Genomic DNA, 13,350 nt, shown 5'->3' on the forward strand with positions numbered 1-13,350 from the left:
TTTTTTTTAATTCAAATAGATATAACGATCTTGTACTCCTTGATATAAACCATGTCATGTTCACTTCGGGACACGAGATGAATCGGCAGTAACTGTGTCCTCAAACTGCCTGTAAAGTTGGCCTCCAAACCTCACACCTCCCAGGCACAATTTGACTGTCTCTCTTTCTTTTCTTTGTTTCTTTGCTTTCTTTTTTCTTTCTTTTTACTGTCCCTCTCTCTTCCTCTCTCTCTCTCTCTCGCTCTCCCTCTCTGCCACTCTACTTTCTTCTCTTCCTCTTGATATGTTTTCATGAAAATTCCACTCGATATGACAGGGATTTTATCTGTCAGCATTTTATTGCTCAGTTAAATATACATAAAATATGCTTCCATTTTGTTTTCATTACAAAAAGACCTCTTACATATACAATTTATTCATATTTTACAGCCATACACAAAAGAGGCCAGTAGGCAGTTAGAATGTCAGTATCAAAGTTTAAATGGCCCGAGTACATCTAACTTCTTTGAAGAGCAACTCCAAACTGTATTTTTATTTTAAAAATATTCTAGTGGTGTTTACTGAAGTTATATTTTGGCTTTTTGTTTTGTTTTGTTTTGTTTTGTTTTTTGCTTTGATCGTCTTAATTTTATGTATGATTTGTTTTTGAAAATCGATAAAACACATAAAGAAAGAAAAAAAAGTTATATTTTGGCAGTCACCGATCCATATAGACTTTAAACAGTAGATTCGTGTTAACTTGGGTCTCCACACTAACTTTTCTTTCTTTTCTTTTCTTTCTTCTTTTTTTTTTCTCTTCTGATGGTTTGTTCTGGCCACTAATTACCACCTGAGATTTGGGTGGCCCGAAATTGAAATGAAAATCATTAATATGCCCCATCAGGCATAAGAAAAAAAATAACCTTTTTTTTTTTTTTTTTAAAGTTTGGTGGCCATAATATAGGGGCCTACATCTATATTAGTGACTATGGGCCACCAGTTAATGTCGGGCTATGAATAACCAACTGTCAGTGGGAATAATGATAAAACATATAAAGTATTGTATACAGCATGGACTCTATTATATACAAATCAAAATGCGCATGAAAAGTTTGGCTTGCAGCAAATCCTCATCGTTTATCACCAGTAATTTTAGTGCCTCTATAAATGCTTTAACTTGTGGCTTCTTGTGGACTGTCGTGGTATCTCAAAATTTCGCCTCATTCCTCATTTATTTCTTTCACAATTTCCAGGAAAATTTTCTTGTACGTAGTAGTTCGATTTTTATGTTAGTTTCACAGTCATTCTGAATCCAGAGTCAAGTTACACTTTAAGTTAAGGAAAAACAGCGGATACTGCAAACACACCCTCTCGAACCACAGCCGCCGAAAAAAAACAGGGTGCGGTCAGTATCCCCAAGGAGGTGGTAAGCATACCGGTAAGCACTGATCACTTAAAGAGATCAGTCAGTCGTGGTGGTTAAGCCTCGTTCTTCTCTTGACTTGAACCAGTCGCTATGTAGGTACATGTAGATCATTCTTGGTGAATTGTAGTGAGAGTATTATGCAGCGACGTTAAACGGATGGTAGTAGAAGTCACGTGGCTCGCGGGATTTTCATCCCTAGGGTGTCTGTGACAGGAGAAAATGAACACGAAAGAATCAGTTTGCAGGTGTGATTCAGTATAGTATCATTCTTGTCACTTAGTCATCGGGGATCCGACAACAATATTGTTAGGATGAGATGATTATAATATATCTATATATGTTTGTATAGAAACACAAACAGATGTTATAAGTTGGTTTCCGTGCTCATTCTTGCACACATCAATGGGTTACACCATTTTTTTAACCCTCTTTACTGGACCAGCAGTGCTAAGCTTGAAATGCCGATGAAACACAAACAACCTGCATTGTACATTCGGTACATTCGGTATTGAATGTGTTAATCAGAGGGAAGACGCTGGCTTTGTCGGAATACTTGTACCATGGAAGTCCATACTTAGCACCAACGAAACTGAACAGTGAAAAAACTCCCTGTGCGCAATTCATAGGGCGCCCTCAACTGGGTCATGACACTGATCTTTTTAAAGAGCTAAGGAGTGGGTCAAAATGATCAGTCGCATATTTACAATTCTTACACCTTATTGGTCAAATTAGAATGACTGTTGGTTGATCATCAAAAGGACCTTATTACAAAACGAACTGTGATTAACGGATCTTAGATTGGTGTCGGTATAGGCCCACATAATTATAATCGATACAAACGCAATGGATACTTAAAAATGTAAGCCGAACAAACTTCAGATCACACATATCTCGATTGTAACAGGGTCCCTAACTGTTTTAGTTGTAATCATTACGTTATAGTCATTCTGATTCCATTTGCAAAGATATGAAACGAGAATGTATTCGGAGCAGCAACTAAATACCGTGTGGGTTTGTGTGTTTGGCTGTGCGTGACAACTATCTATGATTATGACATTGTGCATGCTCGCTGTGTTTCTACATTATTGACTATTTTAAACTGGTTCATGCGATTTGATTCGTGTCAAACAGAATGGACGAGGGCAGAATATAACAATATTACGTGGGATCGCGATCTGTCTGGAGTGTCTTTCCCACGAAATAAGACCTTCTGAGGTCTTCATGGTACAATGGCAGCCCTCATATTATTTACCTTCAGACTGTTGTGCACGCAGACACCTTTGACCTTGTTCAGTGTAAACTCGTCGGGACATGAATAGAACTCTGAAGAGAGAATAAAAAAATGTACACATTATATCTAGGTTGTGGGAGATATAATAATGGGAGACTTTTGGAACCTGTAGATAGAGTCAAAGCGTTAACAATTGACATTTGTGCACTATTTTGGCTTGATCTAGAAAAAACAAAAACTGCACTGAAGCATACAAATGTTATGAACACTATGCCCCTCACGGGCAAGGTATAGGTGTTGGGTACCTGTAATCACTTCTTTAATATCTTGATGAATTGAGTGAAAAGGCCTTGGTGTAAAATGTGTATGTCATTCTAGATATCGGTTGCTCTTGACCTAGACTGCTGAAAGAAGTGATTTCAGGAAAGGACAAATTACTTGAATTTCAACTCTTTTTGGTTCTAACAATGTAAAAATTATGACTTTTTGCTTTTTTTAAACCTTCTGATCAATCTTTTCATGGATAATGTTTGTTTTTGCTTCTGGTTACAAGGAATGTTGCAAAACCTATATTGTAATTTTTTATCATTATTGTTACTGTCAAAATTGAATATTGCTTGATAGGTTTACTCGTTAATATGATGATGATGATTATTGTTATCATTATTATTATAATTGTTGTTATTATCATTATTATTATTATTGTTGTTACTATCACTATCGTTATTATTATTATTATTATTATTATTATTATTATTATTATTATTATTATTATTATTATTATTATTATTATTATTATTATTATTATCTTCATTATTATTATTATTATTTTCATGTGAAGGCACAATATTGTACTATTAAAATGAATGTATAACCTTGTCTGTGAGCATACCTGCTGTACATCCACGTTCATCGATACCACTCCGACAATCCGGAGTTTCGTCGCAGAGGGCAGACTTTATCATACAGATTCCGTCACACGCAAACATGCCAAAGGCTTCGCAGTCCCTTTGGCTTCGATCTGCACCGAAGAAGTTGAAAGGTTTTTGATCATCAAAACACGAAAGGACATGCAGCTAGATTCCCATTAAGGGGAACATCACTGTATTCAGTTAAAGGATGAGATTCTGTGATTGCCAAGACACCCATTTCGGGTGCTGTTCGTTATTCCGAAGGTTCGCTTTTCCGAAGGTTCGTTATTCCGGAGGGTCGTTAATTTATATTACGCAAACACAAATTCCCTATACCTAGATGTTCGTTAATCCGAAAATGAAAAAGGGTTCGAACATCTATGGCGTTATTCCGAAGGTTCGTTATTCCGAAGATTCGTTAATCTGAAAATGAAATTCGGAACAATGAACCTTCGGAATAACGAATCTTCGGACTAAAGAGCCTTCGGAATAACGAACCTTCGGAATAACGAGCTGTAACCGGAGGAGAAAACAAAGAGTGAACATATTCAAAATACTGTGAAATTTTGGTTACAGCTCCTTATTCAGTATTTTGAATATGTTCACTCTTTGTTTTGTCCTCCTCCTCCTCCTTCTCCTCGTGTCCCTTCTTCTTCTTCCTCTTTTCCTTCCTCTTTTCTTCTTCTTCTTCTTCTCCTTCATCTTTTTTCCTTCTGCAGTTTCTCTACAGCTTTCTGAAAGGAGAGGATCTGTCTGAACATGTACTTTGTAGTTAGTAGATATTATACTTCATGGCCTTTCTGCATTAATTTGTTTTCCGGGTTTGTTGTATCGACTTAAAACTTGTCCCACGTATCGAAAATCGAAGTTCTCTTACCGCAATGATTCCCTTCGTCCGAACCGTCCCGACAGTTTGTAAACGCGTTACAGAATAATTCGTTCTTCACGCATTGCAGTCCGTCCGCGCATTTAGAGAACCCATCCGGACACGGATTTGTACATCTGTTCAAACAAGAGTGGATAAGATATAGCCGAATTAGATTACAACATGAAATTGTAATCATGGGATAAACATGATGATGGAGCTGCAGCTACGCTTGCTATACTACTGATAGCAATAATAATTCTCTACTGCTGCTGCTACTACTATCCACTACTACTACTACTACTACTGCTACTATTACTACCACTACTACTACTACTACTACTACTACTACTACTACTACTACTACTACTACTACTATTACTACTACTATTACTACTACTACTACTACTACTACTACTACTACTACTACTACTACTACTATACTACTGCTACTACTACTACTATTACTACTACTACTACAACTACAACTACTACTACTACTACTACTGCTACTACTACTACTACTATACTACTACTACTACTACTACTACTACTACTACTACTACTACTACTACTACTACTACTACTACTACTACTACTACTACTACTATTACTATATACTAACACGTAACTACTAAATACCACCACAACCACTACATAATGTTACTATTCTCCTGTTGCTTCTAGCGCTTCTGCTGGTATTATATCATGCAACTTTTATTGCTCTGGGTTTTTGTTTTTTCATAGATCCTTTTACTTCCATTCCTCTTCCTTCTCATCCTATTACAAAGGGATACTGCCTACTTCACTGTCATCACAGATTGTAGGATAACTATAGCGCCATTTTAACTCATCATTTCTGCCATAAATTTCGGCCGTTATCAAAACGTTATCATGGCTATTGATATCAATGATAACAGAAAAATTGCAGTTGTGATGCTCCGCATAAAAAGTAAATAAATAGATAAATCAATAAACGAGGTGTTTAGAAAACAAAGGGCAGACTTTGTATAAAGATGAGGAAGCTACTCATGTTCATTTACGTAAATCATAAAAGAAGTATTTTCCATGTTTAAAACGATTTTTAAATGAAGAAAAACAGCTATGAATATGGTAGAATCACATCAGCAGCCAGCTCTAGAAATATACATGAATTCAAATACACCAGTATCTTAAAGCCCGTTTCTCATCATACATTTTTCGTCTTTCTTTTGTTGCCATGGCAACAGCATCCTCACCTCTCCGATGTTTCGTCACTATTGTCGTCACAGTCCCGAACCCCGTCACAGAAATCTTCGATCTCCAGATATTTTCGGTCCCCATAAGACCCGATGCAAGTCACTGTCACAAAATCAATCGGATAATACATGAACTTCAGTATAACGTCATCACTCTTTCACAGGCATTCACATTCACTTGAGTTGTCTGTATACAGCTATTGTTTATCAGATTGTATGTTATCCTTAGATTGCGCTGGACCTGTCGTAGAATATAAAGTTAAATTTTGTACCTTCAATTGATGGAAAAACATGTTTTTGCTCATTTAATTGTGTGAGGATACAATAAGCTTTCTCGTAGTTGCACGGGTCCCATTGTCAGGCGCTAACTAATCGTCGTAAATTGTTTACTGTTGTGCGTACATGAAGATTTGACTTGCAACCAACATAATGAATCCCCCCTTCCTCATCCCTACGGAAAACACATTTTGATTTGCATACATATTCTTTACTGCGATTTGTCGATCCATACCGGCCAGGTTTAGCCTTTTGACAAGGCCCTTTCCCTATGTGTGGACAAGCGAACCCCATACGGCCTTCTGTCACACTCGGCTGGGGTCGCTTCGCGCAAGAGGCCTTGTCAAAAGGCTAGGTTAGGTTTAACGTAATTGAACCTTCACCCAGAGTCCTGACACTGTGAGCTTTATGAGTTCTGCCAGTTTTTCGAATGTATAAAGATCATTTACTCAGAGCTTGTAGATTTACGTTTCCTTGTTGTGACCACAAAGATCACATAACTTGCAAGACAATGCATTCAGTGAAACTTGGTACGGCCAATCATTATCTCGTTTATACATGCTCTTCGTCATGCAATGCGGAACTGAGCGTTAATGCTTCCGTTTCTCGTTTCGAAATAATCAGAAGTAGTGTAAAGTGACCCAACCTCCACTTTCCACTCCACGCTGAAATGAAATTGAAAACAAAGTGCTATCCACCGGTCTCGAAATTAGAAATGCAGAAAACTACTTTAGCATGATTTAATGCGGGGTGACACAGTGAAATAAAGGAAAAAGACACACACACACACACACACACACACACACACAAACAGCTTTCTCTTTAACCCTACCACATCGAGTTACGGTCTATCTTCCTAGCCTTCTTATTAATAGCACACTCAGATCCACTTAGTGCTGGGTTAAAACTACTTACAGCAGTTCTTCTCGTCTGCCCCATTGTAACAATGGAAGATTCCATCACACAAGTCGGTGTCCCGGATGCACTGAGACGACCGCCCACATTTGATGAATCCTGCAGGACATTGCCTGTCCTGCCCTGTACGTCGGAGAGATGATAAATAGGCATGATTTACCATTTACAGATGAAACAAAACCCCAATTTTAGTGCTTCAAAATAGTTCTTAAATGTTAGTTAGGAATATAAACGACCAATGTAAAAATGTTAATCAGTATAATCAATGTTAAGTAGTGTTTATAGAAAATATTGATTGTGAACATTAGTTATAGTAAAATTGTTTCGAGAATAAACCGTCTCTATATACAGTTAAGGTTCATAGAGATAATAGTGAAATTTCCTAATATTTCAGGCTCTACTGAAATTTTTTTATATGGCAGGATGTTTTTTTAATACAACTGACCTACACATATGCATCAAAAATAAATGTGATAACTCGAACATTTCTTTATATCACTGCTCCTAATGGTAAACAGTACCAATTAGATCTTGTCGAACCTAATGGGACAGTAATCCCAGTCTTAGAATTTCAAGCAAACGTCTTGATAATAATGATATCTGAAAATGATTCAGTGCGCTGCTGGAAAGATTCCAAGAGGAAACTTGTCAGGCATTTTCAACATCACCAGTCCTCTTATATTCTAATTTGTTCGTTATTCTAGACGTATTTATACCTGTTTCATTAAAGGCTGTAAAACTTTGAAATTCGAGTGCTTTCTCAGAGTTTGTCCCATTTTAACGCACCTGTCACAGCTTAGCTCCGTTTGATTCATTTCATTTTTTTGTCATCAAAATTGAAGATGGAGTACAAATTTGTTTTAAAACCGAGAGAATACTCACTACAGATATCTTGGCTTTCGTCGGATCCGTCAGGGCAATCGAACATGGTGTCGCACACTGTGTCTGGCAACACGCACTGACTCCCGTCTGCGCATGCGTAGCGACCTCCTGAACACTTTCTTCCTACTTAAAGAAACAAAAACAAAAACAAAACAAAACATCATGAAAAAACCCAAACATGCGTCATTCATAGCTAGGTTAAGAAAAGGAACCAAAACACTTGGCTACAAGAAAACCCAAACTGTTAAGTTGTTCAATATCTCGAAAATTATATATATCATGAAAGAAAGCACCAAAGAGGTTAGTAATCGAAGAATGCACTTACTAGCCTGTTTGATACTTCGTTTATTTAAACATGCGCCCCCCCCCCCCAAAAAAAAAAAAAATTGTATTTAAAGGCTGTTTTAATCATATATAATATAATTTTATATCTAAACCTTCAGAGAGGAAATTAAATCGTTTTTTTATGGACTGGCAGATGGAATCAGGATTATTATTATTATTATTATTATTATTTTTATTTTTTTTTGCAAATTAAAGAGCAATAATGTCATCTTTGACGTACCTTGCAAAAGATTGTATTACAGCTTCTACATGTTTATAAGTTTATCGATGAATATATGATTGCAAACACGCTTTGGATATTTGATATTACATGACCTACGAAGGAATTAGCTGATGGCAATAGCTTGTAATACATCTGTGAGCACGTACTGTGCATGGTGTGGCTATCCTTTTAGATTACTTGAGTCACGCTTGAATCTTCGAATCTTGTCACAAGTTATGCAAACCTTAAACAACGCTACAATATCTTTTTAAATCTTTTTATTTCATTTTTTTTTTACCTGGTGATGGTTTGGCCGTTTGCATGTCCGGACCAACCTCTGCAATTTCCGTGGATCCAAGAATCGTCGGATATGGCGTTGAGAAGACAAACGTTGGTTCTACGCAAGGAGGCAGATAAGAAATAAATTACCTGACATAATCTGCACTCTTGATGTTAAGGAGCCATTGTTCTCATGATAATTATTCGTGGCATGTGTTTTCATTGGGTTATAATGTCATAATTTGTTGTACTGTTCCTTGAAGGGATTGGGCCCACGCTCAAAATATCTCTGGATGTCCTTCTGAAGCATGGGATGAAATGTGGTCGGGGTATGATAATCCACTTTTGTTTTGACAGGTACAGCCACGTGATTCTCATCTGTTGTAATGACATAGATTTTGAAATCGCTGGAAGTGTGTTTAAAGTTCAACGGATGAGACTCACGGTATCTCGCATCCTGCTCGCCTCCATCACTACACAATTGAGGCAGGTAGCCAACATAGCGGTGATGCAATCCTAGTAGACGTAGATCGAATCTGATACTTCAACGTCAGATTTCACAGCCATCACTTTTTCTTTTTGTCTATTTTTTCTCTCTTTTTTTAGTCAAATATCATCTGCGAGGATAATCATGCCAAGTGAATGATAACATGATAATGTACACTTTTCCTCCCTGTCCTCTTTTTTTAATACTATTTCTATTATATTTTATTACTATTATATATATTATATTTTAATACTTATATTTTAATACTTATATTTTAATACTATTTCTATTCTACTATTTCTATTACAACATCACTACTACTACTACTACTACTACTGAGGCCTCCATCCATTTCAAGCTTAATCGCTTATGATGGTGGTGTCCTGCATTCATTGATCTCTGTTGTTTACTGAAAAAAATACTGTATATCTTATTTTATGTTTCTGTGTATCTACATTGCTCAATGCAATCACCTATGTGTATCTATTTACTGTTATCGATTTATTTCACTGCACCTGTTATTCTTTGTTCTTTGTACTTTTTGAAGTTTGTATTCAAATTGCATCTGATTGAATGCAGAAATAAAAACAAACAAACAAACAAACAAACAAACAAACAAACATCACTACTACGACTACTGCTATTATACTACTGCTCTTATAAATATCATTGTTATTACTACACTACTACTATCACGACTACGTCTACGTCTACTGCTACGACTACTACTACTACTACTACTACTACTACTACTACTACTACCACTAGTACTACTACTGCTACTTACTTCTACCTCTACTGTTGGAAACTGCTGGTGTTTTGTCAATTTTGTTTTATTTTCAAAACGTAACAAATCCTCACAAATTCCTTTCCCCCAATTCTTCTTCTTCTTGTTGTTTTAAATAGATATGAACTACAGTGTTATGAATGAAATTGTATCAAGCTAAAAGTAAGTTTGCAGAGTGGCTGGAAAATTTGGTAAGCAGTGCGAATTATGATCTCCTGAGCCGGTAGATACCAACTTGGCGTCATTTAGCCATCTTTTGTTTGTTTGTTTGTTTGTTTGTTTGTTTGTCACATCGTCTCCAGTTGCCGAAACCTAATTGTTAGAGAGATCGTAGGCCTATGGGTTGATGAAGGTGATGTTCATTCGCAGATGCAGGAGTACACTTACCATCATCTTCATCATCAGCGTCTGTCACTGCAACCAGTTCGTCCAGTTCCATCTCGAGTTCCCTGCTATCGGATGGCGTCGTTGCCACGGCGAGGTCGTTGTCCGTACTCATAGTCGAGACTCTTTCCTGCCCTTCGTCTCCAGATCTGGCTAAGTCTCTCAGTTCACTCGCCAGGGGGTCCAAGCCGAGCTCGACGTCGGTTTGGTACTCCGTGACTACTTCGGTGATAAGAAGACTCGCTTGATCAATCTCCACCGTACTGGCATCCAGGGGAAGATCAAAGCGCTCTCTTTGTTGACTTTGTGCATTCATCGACAAGGGGATTCCAGTGGCTGGTGTGCCCTCTTCAGTCATCTGGGTTCCTGTACCAAGAGGTTGCTCCAACTTAGAGGGGTCATCATCATCATCCACGTCCTCAGGGATGACGTCATAGATGATTTCGGTTACCATTGTCACGTCTGTGATGAGGTCATAGTCGCCATCGATGATGTCGGTGGCAAGATTTTTATCGGTTCCCACCAAAGGGAGTTCCCCTTCCTGCCGAGTCTCGCTCCCGGGACTCTGGCCAGGCGTCTCTCTAGGATCGTCCTCTGATATATCTGCCTCTGTGGTGCCTGATTTAAGGTGTGTGGATTTATCTGGGACGTCGGTGTAGGGCCCTTCCGTGACCTGCACAATATCGGTGACGACTTCGGTTAAGATCTCATCGACAATCTCCTGATTCATCAGCCCGTCAACCACTTCGTCACTGGCAGTGGGTACATCAGCAGGACTATGTTTAGCATCGGAGATGAGGGTTTTGTCTTTAGGTGCATACTTGCTGGTGTCATTTAATTTATCTACCAGCACTTTTAGTTCATCGACGAGTTCGTCGATACCGTCGACGTCTACCCCTTGTATTACATCAGGCATCGACGTCGGAATTACTTTATCGATTTCATCGAAGTTCAGGATATCCTTTTCATCGTCGGCGTCATTGTTGTCTCCAAACTCCATCAAATCGTCCACCACGCTATCTACTGAATCATCCTTCACAGTTTCGACAAGTTGGTCGCGAAGTTCGTCCACGAGATCATCGCCTACAATATCATCATCTGTATCTGTTTTTCCTGCTATGGCGTCATCGATTATAGCCTTTAGAGCCTCGAGTTCTTCTACAAATCCATCTGGGGGAAAAATAAACCAATTAGAGAAGAGCTAGATTTTTTTCTTCACTTATGTAACATTTTCGCAATTGTAGACTTGAAGAACCGTGTATGATATCTTTTTATTTGATAATGTCCCAACATGGAGATGAAAGTTGGGAATTGATAACAAACTTTAAATTTTCAATATAATGAGCATTGCGAGGCGATGACAACATCACCTCATCTTCAATATTTGCATACGTGATTAAAAACGAAATGAAAGTCTTAAAAAGTACAGGAAACTTTAAACTTCCATTTCAGTCTATATTTCAGGACTAATTTTGATACGGCCTGTATCGTCATATTTATTTGAATGTAATCTATCACGTAAACGAATTAAGTCATCCAGAACATGGAGTGGCAGGTCACTTTGAACGGACGAGATAAACATTAGATTTGTTATGTCATTGTTTTTTTGTTTTTTTTATGTCTTGTAGTGTTTGTTTGCTTGGAGAAGGGGTGCAAGGAACCAACCTTTACCGTGAAGAGTATGCATGACGTCGCTTACCTCTGCTTTCACGTACAGGACTGGGCGAAGTTAGCGTTGTCACGGCAACCAACTGCACCACCCCAAGAACCAGGATCGCTCTCGGTAAGCCCATTGCTACAGTTCTGCATAGCAACGAGAGAGAAGCTCAAAATGTTAACATTTTGATGGCACCATACAAAGAGTAACATGATTATAATGGGAAAAAAAAAGAATTTCAGTCAGAACATCAACTGACAGTATTGTCATAATCATTATCTAATGATATCATATTGCTGATTATCATCAATATCATAAAATCTATCATTTCACTCTGAAATTCAAGACAGATGATTAATAAACATACATGAATGAATAATTTACTTGTCCTATTCACGCGTTCCAGTGACGGATGCACCGGATTGATGTGCATGCCAAGTTTTAAAAGGGAAAAAGCTTAAAATCGAGAGGTGCAAATGATCCGCAGAGCTTTCTTCCCTAACACCGATTATAGGATTATAGCACTTAAAAAAATGTCCGATTAAAACAGTTTACAGTGGGTGATAAGACATTCTTCATATAATTAATCTTTAACCATAAATCCGGCCTATTTACCCGACATAATAATCAGTGACAAGCTAGTATAAATCATGTATGTGATATCATAATATAGGGCCTATACGCATAATCATTAACCCCATAGCATGCACTGTGTTCCAAAGAAGACTACTAAAATCACAAAATACTTCTGTCAAGTCCAAGGTCAAGATAAAACTTTTTCTCGCCACCTCAACATAATCAATAGCACATGATATACACGATGTACATGATGTAAATAAAAGGAAAGAGATGCTAACATTACTAATAAATCACAAATTACATTATACTTTTGACGAGAATTAAAGAAGTGAAAAAGTAATTTGAGTAATTAATAATTCTGAGATGGAGATGGAAGGGGCACATTACTGAGTATGTAACAAGTAGACTTATGGGTGCTATAATCTAGTTATAAAGATATACATAAAAAAACCAAGTTCAGTTCATATTGCCTATAATCGGCAAATTAAACATATACTCACAAATATATAATATCGTTTGGGGGAGTTGATAAAACTTGATAAAATGTATAAAGTGTCCTATCTACAGATATAAGCGCAAGGACAAAATGGCAGAAAATGCTGTGAAGTTTTTTGTCAGTGCGGGGTACCTATCTTAATCAAAGATGGCACCCTTTCATCTAATATCATCCTAGTTGGTTGATCCTACAGGGTCTCTAAGCTATATATGCTGTACCACAGGGACTTTTACAGGCATTGTTCATTGCGAATAGCAAATTCTACGACTTAACAATAGGTATCGATCAGAGGTATCGATCGCAACGTTTCCGTGTGGTAAGACAAGATGTAACTAAAGATGCAGGAATTTCGTGCGTCATAATGTATAAAGGAAACAACAGCACATCCCTCTTGAAGATATTGGAATTGTT

The 13,350-nt window shown here is 37.6% G+C and overlaps 1 protein-coding gene across 1 annotated transcript; it reads right to left on the reverse strand.

The window, feature by feature from the left end:
- Nucleotides 1-1,600: 1,600 nt before the first annotated feature.
- On the reverse strand, nucleotides 1,601-12,000 carry LOC140245549 (uncharacterized). Its single transcript, XM_072325115.1, has 11 exons — nucleotides 11,907-12,000; nucleotides 10,881-11,377; nucleotides 10,211-10,748; nucleotides 8,569-8,667; nucleotides 7,724-7,846; nucleotides 6,842-6,964; nucleotides 5,651-5,753; nucleotides 4,425-4,549; nucleotides 3,529-3,657; nucleotides 2,658-2,728; nucleotides 1,601-1,609 (listed from the first exon to the last, which is right to left on the reverse strand). Exons 1-11 carry the CDS (start codon nucleotides 11,998-12,000, stop codon nucleotides 1,601-1,603), a joined length of 1,911 nt encoding a protein of 636 aa, XP_072181216.1.
- Between the last annotated feature and the right edge of the window lie 1,350 nt (nucleotides 12,001-13,350).

This window comes from Diadema setosum, chromosome 22 (genome assembly GCF_964275005.1).
Source record: "Diadema setosum chromosome 22, eeDiaSeto1, whole genome shotgun sequence".
Taxonomy (NCBI): Eukaryota; Metazoa; Echinodermata; class Echinoidea; order Diadematoida; family Diadematidae; genus Diadema; species Diadema setosum.

What these genes read in the sequence shown, in the direction of transcription:
- LOC140245549 (XM_072325115.1), bottom strand. Translation starts at nt 12,000, where the DNA reads ATGGGCTTACCGAGAGCGATCCTGGTTCTTGGGGTGGTGCAGTTGGTT. An exon ending in GGCAGACGAGAAGAACTGCT is followed by an intron (nt 5,754 to 6,841) that starts GTAAGTAGTTTT and finishes ATTTTGTGACAG; the next exon opens with TGACTTGCATCGGGTCTTAT. An exon ending in TGAACGTGGATGTACAGCAG is followed by an intron (nt 2,729 to 3,528) that starts GTATGCTCACAG and finishes TTCTCTCTTCAG; the next exon opens with AGTTCTATTCATGTCCCGAC.